General features: G+C 40.7%; 1 protein-coding gene across 6 annotated transcripts in view; it reads left to right on the top strand.

Annotated features, from left to right (window-relative positions):
* LOC124622748 (spermatogenesis-associated protein 6) overlaps window positions 1-24,951 on the top strand; it is a 192,299-nt gene that overhangs the window by 126,118 nt on the left and 41,230 nt on the right. For all 6 annotated transcript variants that reach the window (XM_047148578.1, XM_047148563.1, XM_047148548.1 and 3 more), the window contains exons 5-7: window positions 1,427-1,659; window positions 24,076-24,203; window positions 24,446-24,526. In XM_047148578.1, the coding sequence (XP_047004534.1) occupies window positions 1,427-1,659; window positions 24,076-24,203; window positions 24,446-24,526 (442 nt within the window). The remainder of the gene's footprint in view (window positions 1-1,426; window positions 1,660-24,075; window positions 24,204-24,445; window positions 24,527-24,951) is intronic.

Below are 24,951 nucleotides of genomic sequence, written 5' to 3'. Positions count from 1 at the left end.
CCACCCCTTCCACACCAAAAAATCCATCCCACACATCCTGGCCACCCATGCTAGATGCATTTTCAGTGATGAGAGCTCTCTTGTCCAGTATGGAGAAGACCTCACAAAGGCCATTGCAGGCAGACAGTACTCTCCAGACCTAATTGAAAAACAGATTTCCCATGTCATACCCTCACATAAACCTGATCCTCACATCTCACATCCATCCCAAGAACCAATCACAAAAAGTGCCCCCCCCCCCCCCCCCCCGTCACCCAATATCACCCTAGACTGAACAACTGAACCATTTCCTTATTTCCTTCATCAGGGCTTTGATTATCTCTGACCCCCAATCCCCTGACACAAAGATCATACTCCTGTGGAAGGCCCAGATGCAAGACCTGCCCAATCCACTATCCAGCACCACCTACTCCAGTCCCGTCACAGTCTTATCCCACCCCATCAAAGACTGGGCCACTTGCGTAATCAGCTATGTTAAGTACCAGCACTGCTGCAACCATTACACAGCATTTAAGACGGGTATGATGACCAATCAGCTGTCAACTGTAATGAATGGCTTCTGCTAAACTGTTGCCAGAAATGAGTTAGACCACGCAATGGCACAAAATGCAAGATTTCAATGACTGCTTCACAACCCATGCCTTCTGGATGCTCCCCAACACCACCAGCTTTTCAGAGCTGGGCAGATTGGTGATATCTCTACAGCACATCCTTCACTCCCATAACCTTCCTGGCCTAAACCTAAGGTACTTCTTTGTCCCCCCACTCCAATAGAGCATGTGTGTGTGTGTGTGTGTGTGTGTGTGTGTGTGTGTGTGTGTGTGTGTGGTGCTAGTATATGAAATCGCTTGCCCAGCCGTTTGCCACCTGCTCCCTCTACCTGCAGCTCTACCTAGTCCACAGACGGCTCCCTACTCTCCCACGAGCTGTTAGATGCTTCCTTCAATCCCCTCCTTGCCTTCTGTCTCTTTCCATCACTACCCCCCGCCCCCCCCCCCACACACACACATCCCACCTCACCCCCCTCCAGTACACTCATCATGGACTAGGTAAGAGTTGGCAGTCGGCTGAGCACAACGTAGTGAGACAGGTGTGTGTGTGTGTGTGTGTGTGTGTGTGTGTGTGTGTGTGTGTGTTTTGAGGATGTTTTTCCCATGAGCTTGAAAAAGGCAGTGCATTCAAAAAGGTAGCCTACTTCTCTACCTTTTATAGGTATACTTATCGGCGATGCAGCACTTCTGCCTTTCTGTGAGTCATCTCCTTTATTCCTAAATAAGTTGTATTCTCAATTCTAGACCAGAACTTTCTGTAGATTACAATATGTTTATATAAATACCAATATCAGCATTAGTTCTTTTCAGTCTTGTACTTAGGGTTGTTTATTTGTTACATTAGAGTATTTATAAAAATTCTTTTTTTTTAACAGAAATATGAACTGGAAAGGTATGTTGTGCCCAGTATCCGAGATGCAATAAAGAGACAACGGAAGGTATGCCATACCAGACTTATTCATGAGAAAAAAGGAGCAAACTGCAGTTACACGCTATCACAATCTCAGCATGAGAAAAGTAGAAGACATAGCCCTTTTTCAATCAGAAATCTTGACACCACTGTAAATACATATGACAGCTTTTTGAACACCCCTTCGAAACGTGGGAGGTTTGTACTTTTAACAAGTATTTTATGTACATCATTATTTTAGTACATTTGCTGAGTCAAATGTAACAGTGTGTGTTTTTTATTCCTCCACCCCCCCCCCCCCCCCCCCCCCAGCGTTATGTAAGCTTCTTTTTACATTGATTTTGAAATGTTCTTCTAGTTGAGAATTTGGTGTGGATGTTGAATCTCTTCCACCTGTGACACAGCTTTAAATTCTTTTCTATAATCATCTCCTCCACCTCTGTGAAGAATTAATTTTTGACTAACTTTCATAACTACAAAAATTGCTTCATCACCTAATTTAAAGAAGATAAACAATTTTTGTAAATTAGATTGTCTGATTACATCTTTAACCATCTGAATTTTGAACAGAAGAAAATATGGTGAAAAATAGAACGTTGGTTGTTGTTTTAATTCTAGTTATTGGTCTTAAAAATTAAAAAATTCGTTATCCAATAAAAATAATTTCTTGGTTACGTGAATCTGTATGTTTTAATGACTTTGTTTGCAGCAAACGATCATGTTATAGTCAATATCATTATAAATGAATAGAATAATTTCAAGGAAGCTATTTATTTTCAAGGCTTGCATTATGGGTTAATTGGAATAACAGGGACATGGATTAAGTCTCGTGTAACAGATAGGAAGCAGAGGGTAACAATTACTGATGGTAATGGAGTTACAGCTTCTTCTAAGTGGGCACAGTCACCACTGGAGTGCCACAAGACTCAGTGCTTTAGTCAAGATTGCATAAGAAGATCCCTGACAACTCGCAGCACTGTTGTCAGCTTTTGTCTATGAAGTGTTAACGGCTGTAGGTGAAAAGAGTAGCAGTCTACAGAGCTGTGACAATACTGGGGCATTGCCATAGAGACATTTACAAAATCGTGTTAATTTATTGGTTGAGACAGGCTCCTGACTTAACCATAGGTTCTTTGCTGTTTCTTCTATTTATAAATGACCTCATACTCTATACAGTGAGCAAGTTCACCCTCTTTCTTCTGATACTTCTCTCCTAGTGGATAGGGTACCAGGGAAAAACCTGGAAACATTTGCTACCTGTGTGTTTAATGATATCCTCAACTTTTTTAGCTGTAATTCACTCTCTCCAACACGTATAACTTCATGTGACATAGAAAGAACAAGAGGACTTAAACATAAGATGTAGTGGATAAGAAACACAGCAAGTTGCCTCTACTGGGGTATTGATAGCAAATTAAGTTGATCCTACCATATCCTGGATCTGGTAAAAACACTTCACTCTGAAGCTTTTACCTTACACACAATTCATCCTCTATACATATAAATGTCATCCAAACTACTTGATTTGGATATTTTTCCATGGACTATTGTTCTTGGCAAAGAAAAAGTCACCCAGAAGATGCAAGTCAAGATCTGACATTACTTGCATGCTACAAAAAACTATAGTATTTTAAGGAAAGTGATTAAAATGTCAGACGTGTGCATGTCCTGACAGAAATAAATACAGCAGATAATAAGATGGAAACTGTGTGGAATATGGTCTGATGGTAGACTAGACAGCCAGTTAGTGTACAAGATTCCATAGCAACATCCTCCACTGAAATTAATGCAGTTATTTGAAAAAAATCAAAGGGTCATGTAGAATTGATGGAACTTCAAACAGAATTCTGAAAAGTTGTTCCAACTTACTAAGTAATGTCTTTAGTGGTATATGCAATACATCACTGGCACAGGGAATTTTTCCAGCTAGGTTAAAATATGCATTGTTAAACCACATCATGAGAATGATCACAAGACAGACTTCATCAATTATTAGACAGACTTCAACAATTATTGTGAAATTTCCTTACTGACATCATTTTCCAAAATGTTAGGAAGAGTAATGTATGCAAGAGTAGTCACATACTTAAGTGGAAACAATTTACTTAGCATATCACAGTTTGGATTCCAGAGCAGTTGCAGGACTGAGAATGCTAGTTATACATTCACTCATCTAATAGTACAAGCATTAAATAATAATACATTTCCAGTTGGTATTTTTTGTGATGTTTCTAAGATGTTTGATTCTATAGATCATGTTACTCTCTCAGAAAAACCCCAAGCTTTAAGGAATTTATGGCTGTATGCACAGCTGGTTTGTATCAGAATGCAAAAGGTTGTGCTGATAATTAAGCCAATGTCAAAAAGATAGAAAATTTTAGTGACTGAGGAAAAGCACAAAGGGAGTCTCACAGGATTCAGTTTTTGGACCACTCCTATTCCTTATATATATATGTGAATGACCATCCACTTAACATTCAACAAGCACAACTGCAACATTTTGCAGATGATACTAGTGTTGTAAAAAAATCCCATTAGAGAGAAAGAAACAGAAAAGTTGGTAAATGATATTTTTGAAAGAATTATTAAGTCATTCCATGAAAGTGGACACTTCCTAAATTTTGAAAAAGAAGTACTACATTCAGTTCTGTACAGAAAATGTAGTTCTGCCAACAGCTGATGTAACTCATGGGCAGAACTCAGCAAATAGGGCAAATGTTCCAAATTTTTTAGTGTACATATTGATGAAAACTTGGACTGGAAGAAGTCAAACAGTGGAAAATGCAGGATGGAATGTACCAATATTGTGAAAAGGAAGTTGCTACTCACCATATATCAGAGATGCTGAGTTGCAGATAGGCACAACAAAAAGACTGTCACAAATAAGCTTTCAGCCAGCAAGGCCTTTGTCAAAAATAGATCACACACACACACACACACACACACACACACACACACACACACACGTGCACGTTCGCAAACAAAACATACACACACACATGACTACTGGCAACTGAAGCCACTTTGCAAGCAGCAGCAACAGTGCATGGTGGGAGTTGAGGCTGGGTGGGGGTAAGGAGGAGGCTGGGGTGGGGAGGTCCTGAGGGACAGTAGGGTACGGGTGGGGTACAGTGAACTGGTCTGGGAAGCACATAGGGACGAGGTGGAGAGAGGATGGACAGCTATGTACAGCCAGGAGGTTAGACAGAGGAGAGGCTGGGGGGAGGGGTAGTGGAAAATGAGGAGTAAAAAGATTGGGTGCGATGGTGGAGAGGGCTGTGTAGTGCAGGAATGGGAACAGGGAAGGGACTAGATGGGTGAGGACAATGACTAACAGTGGTTGAGGCCCACAGGGTTAGGGGAAAATAGAATATATTGCAGGGAAAGTTAACACCTATGCAATTCAGAAAAGCTGCTGTTGGTGGGAATGATCCATAAGGCACAGGCTGTGAAGCAGTCATTGAAATGAGGGTGTCATGTTGGGCAGTAGGCTCAGCAACATGGTGGTCCATTTGTTTCATGGCCACAGTTTGTCGGTGGCAATTCATGTGGACAGACAGCTTGTTGGTTGTCATTCCCACATAGAATGCAGCACAGTGAATGCAGCTTAGCTTGTAGATCACATGACTGGTTTCTCATACGCTTTTGATGGGATAGGTGAAGTTTGTGATTGGACTGGAGTAGGTGGTAGTGGGAGGATGTATGGGACAGATCTTGCATATATATTTATTACAGGGACATGAAGACATAAGCCATGAGGTAAGAGATTGGGAGCAAGGGTTTTGTAGGAATTAATGAGCATATCATGTAGGTTCAGTGGATGACGGAACACCACTGTGGGAGGGGTGCGAAGGATAGTGGGCAGGAATATCTCATTTCGGGGCACGATGAGAGGTAATCAAAATCCTGTCAGAGAATGTAATTCAGTTGCTCCAGTTCTGGGTAGTACTGAGTTACTAGAGGAATGGTCCTCTGTGGTCAGACGGTGAGACTTTGAGAGGTGGTGGGAAACTGGAAAGCTAAGGCATGGGAGATTTGTTTTTGCACAAGGCTGGGAGGATAATTACAGTCTGTGAAGGCTTCAGTGATACCCTCAGTATATTTTGAGAGGGACCACTCATCACTGGAGATGCGATGACCACTGGTAGCTGGGTTGTATGGAAGGGACTTCTTGTTATGGGAAGGGTGGCAGCTGTCAAAGTGGAAGTATTGCTGGTGGTTAGTATGTTTGATACGGACGGAGATACTGATGCATCCATCTTTGAGGTGGAGGTCAACATCTAGGAAAGTGGCTTGTTGGGTTGAGTAGGACGAGGGGAAGCAAATGGGGGAGAAGCTGTTGAGGTTCTAGAGGAATGCAGATAGGGTCACAATGTCATCAATGAATCTGAACCAGGTGAGGGGTTTAGATTTTGGGTGTTTAGGAAGGATTCCTCTAGATGGCCTATGAATAGTAGATTGGCATAGATTGGTGTCATGTGGGCACCCACAGCGGTAACCCAGATTTTTTTTGTAGGTAATGCATTCAAAGGAGAAGTAATTGAGGGTGAGGCTATAGTTGGTCATGGCCACTAGGAAGGAGGTTGTTGGTTTGGAATCTGTTGGGCATTGGGAAAGGTAGTGTTCAGTAGCAGTAAGGCCATGGGCATTAGGGATGTTAGTGTTAAAAGAAGTGGCATCAATTGTGACAAGCAGGACACTTTGTGGTAAAGGGACAGGAACTGTGGAGAGTTGGTAGAGGAAATAGTTGATATCTTTTATCTAGGAGGGTAGGTTTCGGGTAAGAGGTTGAAGGTGTTGGTCTATGAGAACTGAGATTCTCTCAGTGGGGGCACAGTAGCCTGTGACAATGGGGCATCCTGGGTGGTTGGGTTTATGGACTTCAGGAAGTATGTAGAAGGTAGGAGTGCTGGGAGCAGTAGTGGTGAACAGAGATATGGACTCTGGGGAGAGGTTCTGGGATGGGTCTGAGGAATTGAGGAGTGACTGCAGATCCTGCTGAAACCTGGAATGGGGTCATTGTGGCAATGTTTGTAGGTGGATTTATCTGACAACTGACATTGTCCTTCTGCCATGTAATTCTTGCGGTTCGAAACAACAGTAATTGAGCCGTTGTCCACAGGTAGGATTGTATGGTTGGGATAAGTTTTTAGATGGTGGAATGCTGTTATTTCTACAGATGTAAGGTTAGTTTGCAAGTTGAGGGATTTGAGGAATGATACTAAGATAAAGTTTGAGCTTAAGAAATTTGGGGAAGGTAACAGGGGATGATTTGGAGGGCAGTGGGGGTGAATCACAGTTGGATGGCGGAGTGAACTGAGTCAGGCAGGGTTCAACATTGGTGTTTGGTTGAGTCTGATTGCTAGCATTGGTGGCAAAAAAGTGCATCCTCTGTAGGGACCAGGAGAAGAAGAGAAGGTCTATAAGAAATCCTACATGATTGAATTTGGGAGTGAGGCAAAAGGTGATGCCTTTGAAAAGGACTGATATTTTGTGGGGCTAAGGCTTCTGGAGGAAAGTTTCATGACTGTGTTTCGGGTCTGTTTAGGTTCTGTATTCTGTGTGGTGGTGGGAGGGAGGTTTGGAGAGTGGGATAAATGTAGTAGGTCTGTGAGATAGAGTTTGTCAGCTATGAGGGGATGTGGGGGAGGTTGTTCTAGAGGTGCTGGCGAGTGGTACTCCAAGGTGGGAGTAGGAAGTGAGCAGGGTGGAGAGTTTTTTGAGGTGGCATTGTGCATGTTGCTCTAGTTCCTGGTAGCCAAGAATTTCGATGTTTGTCATGGGTTTCAGGAATTTGGGATTGCATAGCAGGAGAATTTTGCAGATGGAAAGAAGGTAACTTTTCTGTATTGACAAGGATGGAAGGACCAAGGATCCATAGTGGTGGAAAAAATCTGAAAAATTACATAAATAATGTAGAATTATGTCCGAAAAGAATTCACAAAAATACACCCAAATACGTGGGAAAAACCACGATAAGGATGAAACATGTGCAAAAAGGGGGGAAGTAGATGAAATCTCAGGTAGTTGACAATAACAAGAGGTGAAAACTCACTAAAATTATCGTGAAGTCACAATGGGATCAAAGAAAAGATATAAATAATAAAAATTGTATATAGATGGTGTAATTGCTGAAATGCCCAAGATTGGAGGCGAACTCTTGATTGACAGACTAAAAGCTATCATTGCAAATATATGGGAAAGTGGAATCATACCAGCAGATTGTAAAACTGCTTTGATTCGCCCTCTACACAAAAAGGGTGACAAGACCGATCCCAACAACTATCGAGGCATTTCACTCCTACCACTCACTTACAAAGCACTCTGACATGCTCTTCTCACCAGATTAGAACAACAGACAGAACATATGATTGGTGAATATCAGGCAGGCTTCCACCCACATCGATCCTGCACAGAACAGATCTGCAACATTGTCAGTCGAACCACACAGTAGTCAGCTTTGTAGATTTCAAGAAAGCATACGACTCGATTCATCGCACCAGTCTGTTCAATACACTTCGTGAATATGGCATAGATAACAAAACTACTTCATTAATTGAGCAGATTTTAACAGACACAACCTCAAAAGTAAAATTCATGGAAGAAGTTTCTGAACCTTTTCATATTAGGACAGGAGTGAGACAGGGTGATGGGTTGTCCCCACTCCTCTTTAACCTGGTACTGGACAAGATTAGCAAGACGTGGGAAAAGAAATACCTGGAATAAATATGGGAACAAAGGACAAACAAATCAATATAAAATGCCTTGCTTTTGCTGATGACCTAGCAATAATTATGTGGACTCCCGAGGAAGCCAAACATGCCATCAAGAAACTTCATGAGGCTGCCATCAAAACCAGACTCCAAATTTCTTATGAGAAAACACAATCCATGGACTCCAGAAGTTCAAATCTGAAACCACTTGCAACAAAATATGGTGACATCAAACAACTACTTCAAGTACTTGGGTGAAATGATCAGCAACACTGGCAATGAAAACGTAGCTCACAAAACACGAGCAGAAAAATTATTTAAAGCTTATACAATCACCTGGAAAACATATAGTAAGAAATCGCTATCCAACCGAGCCAAACTTCACCACTATCATACAGTATCTCTTACAGAAGTGCTCTACGCAACTGAAACATCATAATTAACCATCAACATCAAGGACATTGTGAAAATGGAGAGGCAAATACTCAGGAAAATATCTGAACCGAAAATTCAAGATGGTATCTGGATGCGCAAAAGCTCTGAAGAACTGTACTCTAGGACTGAATGTTTCCTGTCAGTTGCATGGAAAAGACAATTGAAATTCTATGGACATTTAGCAAGAATGGATGCCTCTAGAATGACCAAGAAAATCTTCCTTATCATCAAAGGAATTCGCCAAACTAGGGCACACTGGCTAACAGAAACCCAAAATGACATCACGGAACTCAGTATTGACCCACTAGAAACCACATGGACTGCATACAGACAGAAAATCAACTCTCATAAGTTCACAACCAAAAACCAAACGGAAAAGAATCTGAAATGGACACAAGAAAGAAGACAGGCCCATAGTGAAAGCTTGAGGAAGTTTTGGGAAGAAAAGAACAAGAAAGCTGAGAAGATCAGTGCTAATTAATGGTAAGCTGTATGGCACCGTAAAGTTGCATAAAATAAAATACAAAAATATGGGAGAGTGTCGCAGGGAGAGCGATCAAGTTGAAGGTATAGGGTTAATGATATCAGTGGGTGTAATGTGGGACATAAGATGCTGCAACAGCAGTCAGCTTGGTCTTGTAGCTGTCTGTTGTGTGTGGTCGAGATGGTTGATAAAGTGTGGCTCTCAAGCAGAGCATGCAGTGTAGTTTGTAAATGACAAGAGAAACACAGGAAAGAAGGACAGACATTGAGTATTGTAATGCATAAGAAGCAGTAACAAAGGAAAACAGCACTGGGTTTGGAGCGGAGATAAGCTGTGAGGCAAAAATCAAACAATGAAAAATCCAGGATGGAATGTAACAACATTATGAAAAGGAAAGTTACTACTTGCCACACATGGAAACATAACTCACACACACTTGACTGCAGTCTCTGGCAACTGAAGTCACTCTGTGAGCAGCAACACTAGTGCACGATGGGAACGGCGACTGGGTGGCGGCAAGGAGGAGGCTGGGGAAGGGGGAGGGGGGGGGGGAGGAGGGGGAGTGATAGTAGGGTAGGGGTAGGGGTGGGAGACAGAGCAGGGACGAGGTGGAGAGAGGGTGACAGCTAAGTGCAGTCGGGAGGTTAGACGGAGAAGCCTTAGCCCCACAGAAATATCAGTCCTTTCCAAACGTGTCACATTTTGCACCACTCCCAAATTCAGTCATGTGGGACTTGTTAAACTGTTTAAAGACTTTCTCTCCTCCTCCCAGTCCCTACAGAGGAAACGCTGTTTTGCCAACAACCCTGCAATCAGACCCGGCTAAAGACCAATCAATGTTGAACTCTGCTTGACTCGGTTCGCTCCTCCATCCAAGCATGATCCACCTACACTGCCCCCAAATCACCACCTGTTAAATTTCCAGAATTTCTTGACTCAAACCTTGCCTCAAACCTTGCCTCAGCATCATTTCCGAAATCCCTCAACATACAAACTAACCTTACATCCGCAGAAAGAACCACAGTCCACCATCTAAATACTGATCCCAACCTTACAATCCTACCTGCAGACAAAGACTCAGCCACTGTTGTTTTGTGCCACAAGAATGACCTGGCAGAAGGACTTTGTCAGCTGCCAGATAAATTCACCTACAGACCTTAGGCCCATCCCAGAACCTCTCCCAAGAGTCCATCTCTCTGTTCACCACTACTACTCCCGGCACTCCTACTCTAAAGTCCATAAACTCACCCACCCAGGATGCCCCATTGTGGTGGGCTACTGTGCCCCCACTGAGAGAATCTCAGCTCTCATAGACCAACACCTTCAACCGATTACCTGGAACCTACCCTCCTAGATAAAAGATACCAATCATTTACTCCACCGACTCTCCACAGTTCCTGTCCCTTTACCACAAAGTGTCCTGCTTGTCACTATTGATGCCACTTCTTTTAACACTAACATCCCTAATGCCCATGGCCTTACTGCTACTGAACACTACCTTTCCCAATGCCCAACAGATTCCAAACCAACAACCTCCTTCCTAGTGGCCATGACCAACTATAGCCTCACCCTCAATTACTTCTCCCTTGAATGCATTACCTACAAAAAAATCTGGGTTACCGCTGTGGGTGCCCACATGACACCAATCTATGCCAACCTATTCATAGGCCATCTAGAGGAATCCTTCCTAAACACCCAAACTCTAAACCCCTCATCTGGTTCAGATTCATTGATGACATCGTCATGATCTGGATTGAGGGTGAGGACACCCTATCTGCATTCCTCTAGAACCTCAACAGCTTCTCCCCCATTTGCTTCACCTCGTCCTGCTCAACCCAACAAGCCACTTTCCTAGATGTTGACCTCCACCTCAAAGATGGCTGCATCAGTATCTCCGTCCATATCAAACATACTGACCACCAGCAATACTTCCACTTTGACAGCTGCCACCCTTCCCATAACAAGAAGTCCCTTCCATACAGCCTAACTACCAGTGGTCATCGCATCTCCAGTGATGAGTGGTCCCTCTCAAAATATACTGAGGGTCTCACCGAAGCCGTCACAGACTGTAATTATCCTCCCAGCCTTGTGCAAAAACAAATCTCCCGTGCCTTAGCTTTCCAGTTTCCCACCACCTCCCAAAGTCTCACCATCTGGCCACAGAGGAGCATTACTCTAGTAACCCAATACAACTCAGGACTGGAGCAACTGAATTACATTCTCTGCCAGGGTTTTGATTACCTCTCATTGTGCCCTGAAATGAGAAATTTCCTGCCACCTATCCTTCCCACCCTTACCACAATGGTATTCCGCTGTCCACCGAACCTACACAGTATACTCGTCCATTCCTTCACAATCCCTGCTCCCAACCTCTTACTTCATGGCTCATATCCCTGTAATAGACCTAGATGCAAGAACTGGCCCATACATCATCCCACTACTGCCTACTCCAGTCCAATCACAAACATCACTTATCCTATCAAAGGCAGGGCTACTTGTGAAACCAAGTCATGTGATCTACAAGCTAAGCTGCAACCACTGTGCTGCATTCTACACTATGTGATCAAAAGTATCTGGACACCTGGCTGAAAATTACTTATAAGTTCGTGGTGCCCTCCATCGGTAATGCTGGAATTCAATATGGTGTTGGCCCACCCTTAGCCTTGATGACAGCTTCCACACTTGCAGGCATAAATTCAATCAAGTGCTGGAAGGTTTCTTGGGGAATGGCAGTCCATTCTTCACGGAATGCTGCACTGAGGAGAGGTATCGATGTCAGTTGGTGAGGCCTGGCATGAAGTCAGCATTCCAAAACATCCCAAAGATTTTCTGTAGGATTCAGGTCAGGACTCTGTGCAGGCCAGTCCATTACAGGGATGTTATTGTCGTGTAAGCACTCTGTCACAGGCCGTGTATTATGAACAGGTGCTTGATCATGTTGAAAGATGCAGTCGCCATCCTCAATTTGATATTCAACAGTGGGAAGCAAGAAGGTGCTTAAAACATCAGTGTAGGCCTGTGCTATTATAGTGCCATGCAAAACGACAATAGGTGCAAGCCCCCTCCATGAAAAACATAACCACACCGTAACACCACTGCCTCCGAATTTTACTGTTGCCACTACACACGCTGGTAGATGATGTTCACTGGGTATTCACCATACCCACACCCTGCCATTGGATCGTCACACTGTGTACCATGCTTCGTCACTCCACAAAACTTTTTTCCACTGTTCAATCATCCAATGCTGATGCTCCTTGTATCAAGCGAGGTGTCATTTCGCATTTACCGGCATGATGTGTGGCTTACGAGCAGCTGCTTGACCATGAAATCCAAGTTTTCTCACCTCCCTCCTAACTGTCATAGTACTTGCAGTGAATTCTGATGCAGTTTGGCATTCCTGTGTGATGGTCTGGATAGATGTCTGCCCTTTACACGTTATGACCCTCTTCAACTATCGGTGGTATGTGTCAGTCAACAGATTAGGTCGACCTGTACGCTTTTGTGCTGTACGTGTCCCTTCACATTTCCACTTCACTATCACTAGTGGACCTAGGGATGTTTAGGAATGGGGAAATCTCTCGTACAGACTATGACACAAGTGTCACCCAATCACCTTGACCATGTTCGAAGTCTGTGAGTTCTGCGGAGTGCCCTATTCTGCTCTCTCATGATGTCTAATGACTACAGAGGTCACTAATATGGAGCACCTGGCAGTAGGTGGCAGCACAATGCATCTGATATGAAAAATGTATGTTTTTAGGGTGTCTGGATACTTTTGACCACACAGTGTACGTGGGAATGATAAGCAATACGCTGTTTGTCTACATGAATGGCCACTGACAAATGACAAACTGTAGCCAAGAAACAAGTGGACCACCCTGTTGCTGGGCATGCTTCCCAACACGACATCCTTCATTTCAGTGACTGTGTCACAGCCTGTGTCATATGGATCCTTCTCACCAACACCAGATTTTTCTGAATTGTGCAGGTGGGAACTTTCCCTGCAATGTATCCTACATTCTCGTAACCCTCCTGGCCTAAACCTTCATTAGTCATTGTTGTCACCCATCCAGCCCATTCCCTGTTCCCATTCCAGCACTACACAGTCCTCTTCTCCATTGCACCCAGTGTTTTTACTCCTCTTTTTCCACTCCCCCCCCCCCTCCCCAACCTCCCCCCTGCCCTCCATCTAACCTTCTGACTGCACATAGCTGTCCATCCTCTGTCCACCTTGTCCTTGTGCAGTTCCCAGTACCAGTTGACTGTCCCCCATCCCTACCCTACTATCTCTCCCCTCCCCCCCCCCAACCTCCTCCCCACCCCAACCTCCTCCTTACCCCCACCCACTCAACTCCCATCATGCACTGGTCCCACTGCTTGCAGTGTTGCTTCAGTGCCCAGAGGCTGTAGCCATGTATGTGTGAGTTTATATGTGCGAGAGAGAGAGAGAGAGAGAGAGAGAGAGAGAGAGAGAGAGAGAGAGAGAGAGAGAGAGGAGTGTGTGTGCGTGTGTGCGTGTGCGCGTGTGGCGTGTGGGGTGTGGGTGCGCGCGTGCGCGTCGTCTATTTTTGACGAAAGCCTTCCTGGCTGAAAGCTTATTTGTAACAGTCTTTTCGTTGTGCCTATCTGCAACTCTGCATCTCCATTATACGGTGAGTAGCAACTTTCCTTTTCATAATGTTGAGCCGGAAAAAGCATATTACTGATTTTCTCAAACATTTATTTCCAGCTACTTTTGCTCTTCATATAATTGGTAATCTGGGAAACAAATATATAAACTTCCTCACATATTTGCATATTTCCACTCAGTAATACCATACAGAATAATTTTTTGGGGTACCTCATCACTTAGAGAGAAAGTATTAATTGGACCAAAGCAAACAGTAAGAATAATATGTGGTGTTCATCTAATTGCATTGCCATGGTGCATACATTTGCTAATGAAATTCACAATAAAAATTCCATCACAATTTGACAAGAACAGTGGCATCATGAGAAGACATTATGAAAGGTGGGACATGGCTCTTATTTAGGGTGTGTGATCACTTTGTACAGCAATGTATGCTCTGCAATGTGCTCCCATGCTGGCCATGAGATTGGTAATAAGTTTCTGTGGTAGGGATTCCATTCCTTCACCAGTGTGGCTGGCAACTGCTTTATGGTCATTGGTGCCTGTAGACATGTAGCAAAACTTCTCCCCACCAAACCCTTATGTGCTCAATCGGAATTTAGTCAGAGGAACTGACAGGCCAGTCAATCCACTGAATACCCTCTCATTCCAAGAGCTCCTCCACCTGCACTGTTTGATGTGGTCACACATCATCATTCACAAAAATGAAGTCAGAGCACCATAACACCTGGCCCATCAAAATGATCATTTTCGACGTTGTTCCTAGATGCATTATGTGTTCCCACCTCTTGCCATATGACAGCATTCCCAGAATCACTACTCGGACTGAATCTGCTCTCATCTGAGAACAACATGTGACTGTACTCCTCTTTGGTCCATTCTCTGTGCTCTTGGAACCATCGTAAATGGTCCTGCCAATGTGTGGGTGTCAACAAAACACATCTTACTGGTCATTGGGCAAAGAGACCTCCCCCATGCAGATGCTGTGCTACTGCGGAGCATAACATTGCATGCCTTGCAGTCCTGTTAAATGTGTTTGCAATTGCACCCACTGTTTGATGTGGGTCCCTTCTTGGCTGTTGCACAGTGTAATAGTGATCTTGTGCTATAGTTGACCACGTCCTTTCCTTTGGGCAGTAATGCCTGTGGTTTGGAACACTTTCCACTTTGAGCAATACCAAACTCATATGCTACACTCGTCACACGTTGCCCTTCTTACAGTTTCCTGATCCCATTCCTTCAACTGCCTTGTGTTGCAGAACCAGCCCCTTTTGGCACTATAGTCACAGAGACCTCCTGCCGTGTGACACTCAGCTTTCTGCCCCTCACTGGGATACCTCTGGGAACGTGCTCCCATATTTTCATTCATTTCCACCAAGTAGTTACTATTTTATGGTACTTTATCAGTCTCGTCCTTAAGTTTTGCAGAACAGTGTATAATTCCTCTTAGCAGACTGTAATTACTGAGATTCAACAGTTCTGAACTAATGTCATTAAAAAAAATCACTAATAGTCACTCCTCTGATTTTTGTTGCTTTGAATTAAGCAAGCAGTACTCTACACCTGACCACTGATCCTTACTTATTGATTATAAATGCCACATGAAGGCTACATGGTTGCAGGTCATTACATATGTAAATTATCAAGACTTCCTGAATGCGGTAAATAATTCATGCCAGAATGATCTTTCTTGAAACAAGAGAAGCCTTTTCTGGCAAGATTATCGCCCCACGCTTGACACACGTCTCAAGCTGCCTGCCTTCACCTCTCCGTTAAACCCAAAGCCAACACTGTGCCACGTATGTTAGACCTTCTCCACTGCAACCCTGTCTTATAATGCATAACTGTGTTCATAGGCTCAAAGAATGGAATATCCAACATGTAACTACAAGACAAATACTAGAACTTCAAGCAAGGAGATGAAAATTGATAAATACACTCATAGTAATCTGAGCATGTTGTGTAACTACACAGTGTTACTCAGTTTATTAGAGTTATTTCATAAAAGAAAATGAAATTACAACAAGAAAAATTTTTTGCTTACCAATATGTGAACAGAAATATGCCCAATATGCACTATGCCACATTCACGTGGTTAGATGGTGGTTGGTGTCAAGTGGCCTGCAGCAGGTAGTGGGTGGCCGGTTTCCAGTGGTCTCTGAAGTGCAAGGTAAATGATTCTGATCTTGATGACATCTGTCACCAGAGGTTAGAAAGTGACACTTTTTTTTTATACTAGAAAACCAAAAGACGGTTCAAAAAAATTGAGGAATGACTGGACTCAAACTTATGAGTTTGCATCTACAATGCATGACATTTACTACTATACCATCAGGAGATACAGTACTCTGAACACTTTCGCATCCTACTGTGTTGCCAGATCATGCATGTGGCCAGACATAAAATTCTGAGGCGCAGCCAATTTTTGTGCAGTCAAGTGTACATAATGACAAATAAGGGGTCTTGAATATACATTGTTGAGCTCAAACGTCTAAGTTAAACTATTATTGCTCTTTCCATAAATGCTAATTTCAAAAAATAAAGAAATAGACATATTAATACATTTTTGGGTCATTCCATGTCAACTCACCTAGGCCTCCTTGCTCGAATTTTGATGAAATTTTATTCGAACATTCACCCATGTGTCCAAAGAACATTGGTAAAGTTTAAAGTCCACCAAGACAATACTGGTCGGTATGCAGTCACTTGTTTGACTCCATGCACCAATTTCAACAGAGTGAGCATGAGTTTCTGGTTACTTTGAGCTGTTATATCTCGTGCAATAGTTTGTGGAAAGAAATGAAATTTGGCCAGCTTGTAAAACTTTATCCATTCTCTTGAAAACAAAAATGAAATAATTTTATGAGCTATGTTCACCCATAAAATTTTAGACAAAATAGCCCAAAAAAATGGATGTCCAAAGAATTTCAAAGTTTGGCCTGTTATATCTTTGGGACTAAAGTTATGGTAAATGTGAAACTCGGCATGTGGTAACCATACAACACTTGGTTCTCAAATATAAAGTTTGATTTATGTACCACATTCCAATTCTGTAAAAAATGAAGTGTAAAGTTGAAGACTTTATAAAAACATAAAAAATGTGGTCTTTTCTACATGATTTTGCAAAAAACTGTGTTCTCTAAAACTTTCCAGACTGGTCTCGTTAGAAAGCTGATGGCTGTGACTGCCAAAAAAAAGTGTATTTGATTATCCAATGTGGGGTAAAAATGCTAGATAATTTGAATAACATTTGGGCATGAAAATTGCACAAGAAAAATATAAACTGCAGATCGTTATAGCTCATAGAGTAAACCAATGCTGAACATGAAATTTAACAGGCAATAGCACAAGAATGTGGAATACAAAATTTCACGCATCAATTATTTTCCAATAATCCACCAATTCATCAAAAATGACAATGTTTATGAAAAGGTGATAATAGGGTATATTCACCACTTGTTTCACAAATACCATGTTCTTTGAAAGTCTCAAAATCAGTCGCATTCGAAACAATGTGTTTTAAGACTCCCAGAACAGTGCACTTAGTTTCCAAGATGGGCAACAATGCTACATAAACTGAAGCTTTCTTGCCACATTGGTTATCATGTTTTGGCTCTCCATTGCATGTCACAACAGACAGAATACAATAATTTGAATCCGACCAGTTTGGCCAACTCATGAAGTTTTCTGGCACAACTCACCAGGCAATGATGATATGCCACCTGGCCAATAAGGGGATGATCAAGAGATGACACCGCTCAATTAAGGCAGCACTACTCTGCCACGACACTGAGTGGACCTAGGCTCTTCCCATGGTACTAATCGACCTCAGAAATGCTTTCAATCCAGATATAGGGGCTTCTTTGTTGGAATTGTTGTACAATGACATGTTGAGGATTCCAGGGCAATTTGTGGAAGCCAAAGCCCTATCACAACCAAGGGATGATCAGGCAGAATTCCTACGTCAGTTGCAAGAGCATGTGGTACAAATCTATCCACACCAGCCTCACAGACATGGTACAGCTACCATTTTCGTGTGTCAAGACTTCAAATCCTGTTCACACTCCATGTTACATATGGAAGGCGTCAAACTGCCATTGCGGCCACTGTACTCAGGACCCTACCTTGTAGTCACAAGGGGAGACAAGACGATTGACATTTCAGTTAAACTGAAAGACAAGCACTGTTTCTATACATAGGGTTAAACCAGCTTATGTCTTCCAAGAAGCAAAAACTCCTAAGCTTCCAAGACAATGGCCTTGCTCAGCAAACTGTCTCATTGCTGACCCCTCAGCCACCAGCTCAGATTACAGTATCAGTGGACATGCCAAAATGTACTTTGCAGATTACAGTATCAGTGGACATGCCAAAACACACCTCCATTATCTGGTCACGGCATTCACTTTCCAACTCGTTATTTGGAATAATACTCCGCTTGCACCAAGATGGCTGATGTGGCGACATGATGCAGTTATAGTGTTGTGTCCCATGTGCCAGCTGCATGTGTTTACAAATGCTGTGCTGTGAAACATTTTGTGCCAGACAGCAGAAGCACTGTGTTTTATATACGTGTGTTTTAGTTTTGTTTTTCTTGATTGTGCTTTTTATATTTTTTATGATTAGGCAGTGCATACTTACGAGATAACTGTGATGTTTTTGTTCCCTGTGTGGTATGTGATGTTGAATTGCAAGCTCTGAATGATTGAACAAGCTGTTGTATTTTTGCTGTCTCCTGTAGCTGCAATGAATAAAGTTGCATTAATTGTTTGAGGGAGTTTTTGTATAGTCTAGTCTGGTTCAATCATATCAGGTACACACAGGTGCTGACAGTCGAATGACAGTCTGTACAGCTAGTAGCGACACATACAATTTCATTGAAATTTATAATGGTCATGCAGTAAAATGTCTCAAAATTAGGCATTCTGACATGAAATAACCCTTTTAGTACTCACTGTCTTATGGCATAATTTGTAACTCCTTGGTTACATATTCACATCTACAAAGTAGAAGAAAATTCCAATCATTATTTGTCATTGAAGAAGCCATGGGTTCGTGTTATTGCCCAGTATGTAGCCAGTAAAATATTGGACGTTTTATTCAACAACATAAAATGTCTTACTCTTAGCAAGACAGATTTTCAATTTGAACTGAAATTTCTTCCAAATAACTCAATTGTTATGAACTCTGCTGGTGTCACTGAATCTCTTGTGTCCGCCCACATTCAAATTTTCCTGTTCATTTCTTGCGGTTTGCTCAATACTGTTTCATTCTTTCCAATTGTAATTTTCTCAATTCATCTGAAATATCTTAGCCCTTCTATGTGTCATTTCTTCTGAAAATTTGTGGTAAGAAGAGTATTGATCTTATATTTGTCTTCTGAATCTGTTATCTGGAGTCCAGTTGCTTTAAGATCTTGCTAAATTTCTTGGATCCTTTGTCTTCTTGTCTTCTTTCTAAAATTTGTCATCACAGTGTGTTGTAAAAACATATTTCCTTTCAGTTTAGGATGAAAAATAATAAGATTCTTTTCTTCTTCATTGTGCTTTTGATTAGATCACTCTCTCAATAGGCAGTTTTGTTGGGGAGGATTCTCGTAACTACTTTGACGTGGTAATTATTATTAATGCAAGTTCTGCTGATTCTTTCAGTTTTGAGTAGCTGATTAGCTCTTCATTCATTTTTGATTTGGACCAGGGTTTTGAAAGCGTAAGTGACTTCCAAGAGAGTTATTGTTTTATAGAGTTGTGTCTTAGTGGCCATTCTTTCTTCTTATATGTTGACTGGGTTAGAAAAAAAAGCTTTTTCTCATTTTGTTAGTTCTATTTATCCATGTTTGTTTTTCACTTAAGTTATGATTGATGATTTCTCCAAGATATTTGGACTGTAGAACCATGTTCATTTTTGGATTATTTATGAAGACTGCTTTTACACGGGTTTCATGGGCATGTTTCTAGTTTTGTTGGTGAATATTTTTAATCTAATTTTAAGGCAATTTTTGGAGACTGACAATGTGGGAATGAACAACTTCCATGTCATGAGCTAAGAAAGTTAAATCATCAAGAAATTCCAGGCAGTTCTTATTGTGGGTTTTGCCTCAATTTTGATATTAGGTGGATTTTATTTTTGCCAGATCTACATGATACAATCAAGGGCTACATCAAAAAGCAGTGATGATAATCCACCATCTTGTCTCAGACAGGTTTCTATTATGAAAGCTGTGAAGTTTCTCTGCTGAAATTTACCTTGAAATTAGTGTCAAAGTTAGTTCAGTGAGTTTTATTAATTTGGACTGCAGATCACATGATATGAGGGATTTTTAAAAGTGTGAATGCATGGATACTATGATATACTTTTTGAAATCTATGAACGATATAAAAAGCTATTTATTTCTTTACTGTTAGTCTTACCTCCATTTTTAAATAATGAATGGATCATTCTTGTAATACAGTGTTCTGTAATTTTCTCTGTGATCTACATTTTCACTAGATGTTCATAGAGATTTATTATTGCATGTTTATGTAATAAACAAACTAGGAATTCAAAATTAGTACTCTCTAATAAGAAGACAAAAACTTTTGTTTTAAATTTATGTATGTTTCACTGGCAACGCAAAGAATGTCAAAGACTTATATGTTTATTTTTATTACTTGTAAGTCGACCTATTTAGCAAATGATAAGTGGCCAGTATATGACCATACACACAACCAAATTGTGTACGAGTGCCGTTTATACATATACATCTACATCTACACTCTGCAAACCATCGTGAGGTGCATGGCAGAAGGTATGTCACATTGTACCAGTTGTTAGGGTTTCTTTCTGTTCCCTTCACATATGGAGTGCAGGAAGTATGATTGTTTCAGTGCCTCTGTGCATGCAGTAATTATTCTAATATTATCCTCATGATCCCTGTGTGAGCGATACATAGGGGGGTGGTTGTGTATTCATAGAGTAGTCATTTAAAACCACTTCTTGAAACTTTGTTAATAGACTTTTTCAGGATAGTGTATGTTTATCTTCAAGAGTCTTCCATTTCATTTCCTTCAGTACTTCTGTGACACACTCCCATGGATTAAACAGATGTGACCATTTTTGGGATTAAACAGACGTGACCATTTGTGCTGCCCTTCTCTGTATACATTCAGTATCCCCAGTTAGTCCTATCCAGTACAGGTCTCACACACTTGAGTCACATTCTAGAATTGGTCACACAAGTGATTTGTAAGCAATCTCCTTTGCAGGCTGATTTCATTTCCCCAGAATTCTACCAATAAACTGATGTCTACCGCCTGCTTTACCCATGACTGAACCTATGTGATCATTCGATTTCATATTCCTACAAAGTGTTACGCTTAGATATTTGTATGGGTTGGCCGATTCCAACAGTGACTCACTGATATTGTAGTCATAGGATACTACATTATTTTGTTTTGTGAAGTGCAAAATTTTACATTTCTGAACATTTACAGCAAATTGCCATTCTCTGCCCCACCATGAAATCTTATCAAGATCTAACTGAACATTTATGCAACTTCTCAGGTATTACTCCATTATAGGTAACTGCATCCTCTTCAAAAAGCCTGATTTTACTATTAATATTGTCTGCAAGGTCATTAATATAAAATATGAACATCAAGTATCCCAACACACTTCCATGGGGCACACCTGAAGTTACTTCTACATCTGACGACGACTCTCCATCCAAGATAACATGTTGTGTCCTCCCTACCAAAAAGTACCCTATCTAGTTACAAATTTCACTTGTTACCCAAATGATCATGCTTTTGACAATAAGTTAGATGTGGTACTTAGTCAAATGCTTTTCGGAAATCAAAAAATACAGCATCTGCCTGGTTGCCGTGATCTAAAGCTTTGAGTATGTCATGTGAGAAAAGTGGAGGTGGATTTCACATGATCAATGTTTTTGAAACACATGATGGCTGGCATTGAGGAGGTCATTCTGTTCAACATACCTCATTATGTTTGAGCTCAGAATATGGTCTAACATCCTACAACTAATTGATATCAGGGATACTGGACAGTAGTTTTGTGGATCGCTTGTACTATCCTCCTTGTAGACGGGTGTTACCTGTGCCTTTTTCCAAGAACTGGGTATGGTTTTTTTGTTCAAGGTATCTACAATAGATTATAGTTAGAAGAGGGGTAACTCAGCCACAAATTCAGTATAGAACCTGACAGGGATCCCATCGGGACCTGGAACTTTGTTCAGTTTTAACAATTTCAGCTGTTTGTCAATACCACTGGCACTAATACTTATTTCATTCATCTTTTCAGTGGTATGAGGATTAGACTGGGGCAATTGTCCTCCATCTTCCACTGTAAATGAACATTTGAAAATGGAGTTTTGCATTTCAGCTCTTGCTTTGCTACCTTCAATTTCAGTTCCTGTCTCGTTAATTATGGACTGGACACTACCTTGGTGCTAGTAACAGCCTTTAGATACAACCAGAATTTCTTTGGGTTCTGTGAAAGATCACTTCACAGTATTCTGCTATGGTAATCATTGAAGGCATCACATGTTGCTCCCGACAGCCAAACACATTTCATTCAGCATCTCTCTATCTATAGCCCTACACTTTGTTTTATAGCTGTTATGCAGTAATCTCTGTTTCTTTTACTTTGGTACAAATAAATACTTTTCTCAGAATATTCCTTTATAATTCACACTTTTCAACACATTCAAACCATTGCAGGAAACCTTTTTGTCCATTCTGATGTTGTTACCTCAATAACACAGTTTTGGAAGCATTTAACAGCCTCTTGAAATAATGAAAAGCACTATCCACATTTTTTGCTCAACAAGAGGGAACAAAAAGAAGTCAGGCAATACGTCAGAAGAATGCAGGCAGTCTGTCAAATAATTGATAATTTCATGTGCTGTGTGATAGCTGACACTCCCATGATAAAAAATTATGACATTTTGGAATAAACTACCATTCAGCATTAGCTGTTCTTTGGTTCTCTAAAGTAGTGGTCACAACATGCACAGAAATTGGCATGAACCTTTTTTTAACTTCAGTCAAATTGTGCAGAATCTGTGTGGAACAGATCTTTTTCCATGGCTAGATGTTCGCACAAAATTGAAATTACTGCAGTCTTTAGTGTGCCTAAAGGTATGTTTGTCTCACAGTAAGTCACAGATTGATCATCTACAATTATAATGTGTAGAGAGCATCAATGATTCTTGGAACAACAGTTGACTTTGGTTGACCCTACAAAATTTGTCGCCGACAGTTGCATGACCATGATGAAAGTCTACATACTAATTGTATGCGGTCTTTTCTGAAGGTGGTTGATTGCCAAACCTTAAACAGAGTGATTTGAGGCATTGTTGTTGAGTTAGGCCTTTAAGAAAGACATAAAAAACCAACCAACGAAAACCTTCTCATGAAAGCTCCATTTTTCACAACATTGTTGCTTTAAATACTGACTGCATGCACTTAATTTTTTAAACAATAACAAATGAGAAATTCTTAAACAACAGTAAAGCTGTCTTGTGCTCATTTGTGAAACAACTTAAAAGGTGACCTTCATAGTTACTGTGATGCTGAATAAATTTTGCAGTCCATGAATCCAAATGCTAGAAAATTTTTAGAAGTTAATAATGAAGTATATTTTTAATGCCCCCTTTCTGTCTGCTGGCAATTTGAATATAGAACCATATTCCAAATCCCAGAAAGGAATCATAGCCTAAATAGATAACTTTTTCTTTTTGTTGTTGCATAAATCCCAATTGATTAGTCACTTTTTTATATTAGTGCCACAAATATCATTCAGGAGTAGTACTGGAAATTAAATGTGAGGCTCTGCTATATGGTGGAAGAGCTCTCTATAAGATATGTGGTTGTACGCTTTATAGTGTAATTTTCACTGTTCACTTTAGCTATATTGACATTTTATTTACTTCACTTTTATTATCCCATTTATTTAAGCATACCCATTTTACATTCTTTGTCCCACCTTCCTCTCCTCACATACATATAGGCTGCTTTGCCTTCTTTTTAGGTTTCCTCATCTTTCGTTCTCTGGACATCCATCTTTTCTTTCTTTTTCCAGTTCTACTCCTTTTCCATTCTTATTATTAGTTTTAAACACTTGTGTAAATCTTCTGTGGTTTCTGTAGATGACACCTTGCAACTACTGTAAACAGGGTCCTTATATAATATTGTGATCAAATATTTAAACCCTAATTCAACTTTTCTCACTAATTTGCATTTAAGTAGTCCAAATTTTCAAAATTAGATTGTATGTAATGATTTCAGTTAAACACTAGTTGGAGAAGTTCAGATAACAGCATCAGTTTTAATCTTTTGTTCAATTATGTGCAGGAAAAAAGACTTTTTGAAGGAAACACCATTAGGGCAGTGGACTTCTGTTTCATCCTGGTCTGATGAATCACCAATAAGACACAGCAGTGCAATTAACAAGAGCAGAAAGAATAGGAAAACTGGAACAGGTAACTCTTAATTACATACGATGCGCTGTTTTAATGCAGTGGTATTGCATAAATTGCACAAAGACATCCCTAGTGTAAGATTTAGGAATGTTGTTTATTGCCAGAACACATATTTCACTTACTACATACAGTCCAAAAGCTTGAAAGTATGTTAAAATATGTGGCACTCTGATTTCTCTTTCTTTTAATGCACTTGGAAATCCTCAGTGATTAAAAAAAATGACTACCTTTTATGTAACCAGGTTCATCATCCAGTGGTGGTAAATCCCCATTGCGGAGGAATACTACATTCACAAATCAGAAGAGTGCAAGAATTGAAATAGGTAAGTTCAGCTACCATGGATGAAAAGTTATAATGGATTTGCAGGTAGCCAGATACTGCATAAATACCTTTAGTTTAAAATTTAGGAATTTGTCCTTACCCAAAGATAAGTTCAAAATTCTTGTGAGACTATGATAAAATTTTTATACACTATGTGAGAGTCTCTTAAATATTTAGCAGTTCTGTTTTTCTCTTGTGTCTGTGTTTAATTGATATACCAATACAGCAAATTGATTCATTCATCATGTTTCATGAATCCAATAAGGAGTGAGAACCTTCAGGAATGTGAAACAAGTGAACACATACATTAACAGAAGATAAGAACTATTGTAAACTTATCATCTGCACTGTATTGACATTCAATTATCACTGTGTAGTTTAGTACGATTTGATTTGATGTCAGCTGAATGTAACCTAGAATTTTAA

The sequence above is a fragment of the Schistocerca americana genome, chromosome 1, assembly GCF_021461395.2.
Source record: "Schistocerca americana isolate TAMUIC-IGC-003095 chromosome 1, iqSchAmer2.1, whole genome shotgun sequence".
In the NCBI taxonomy this organism is placed as follows: Eukaryota; Metazoa; Arthropoda; class Insecta; order Orthoptera; family Acrididae; genus Schistocerca; species Schistocerca americana.
This window is presented reverse-complemented; position numbering and strand designations above follow the sequence as displayed.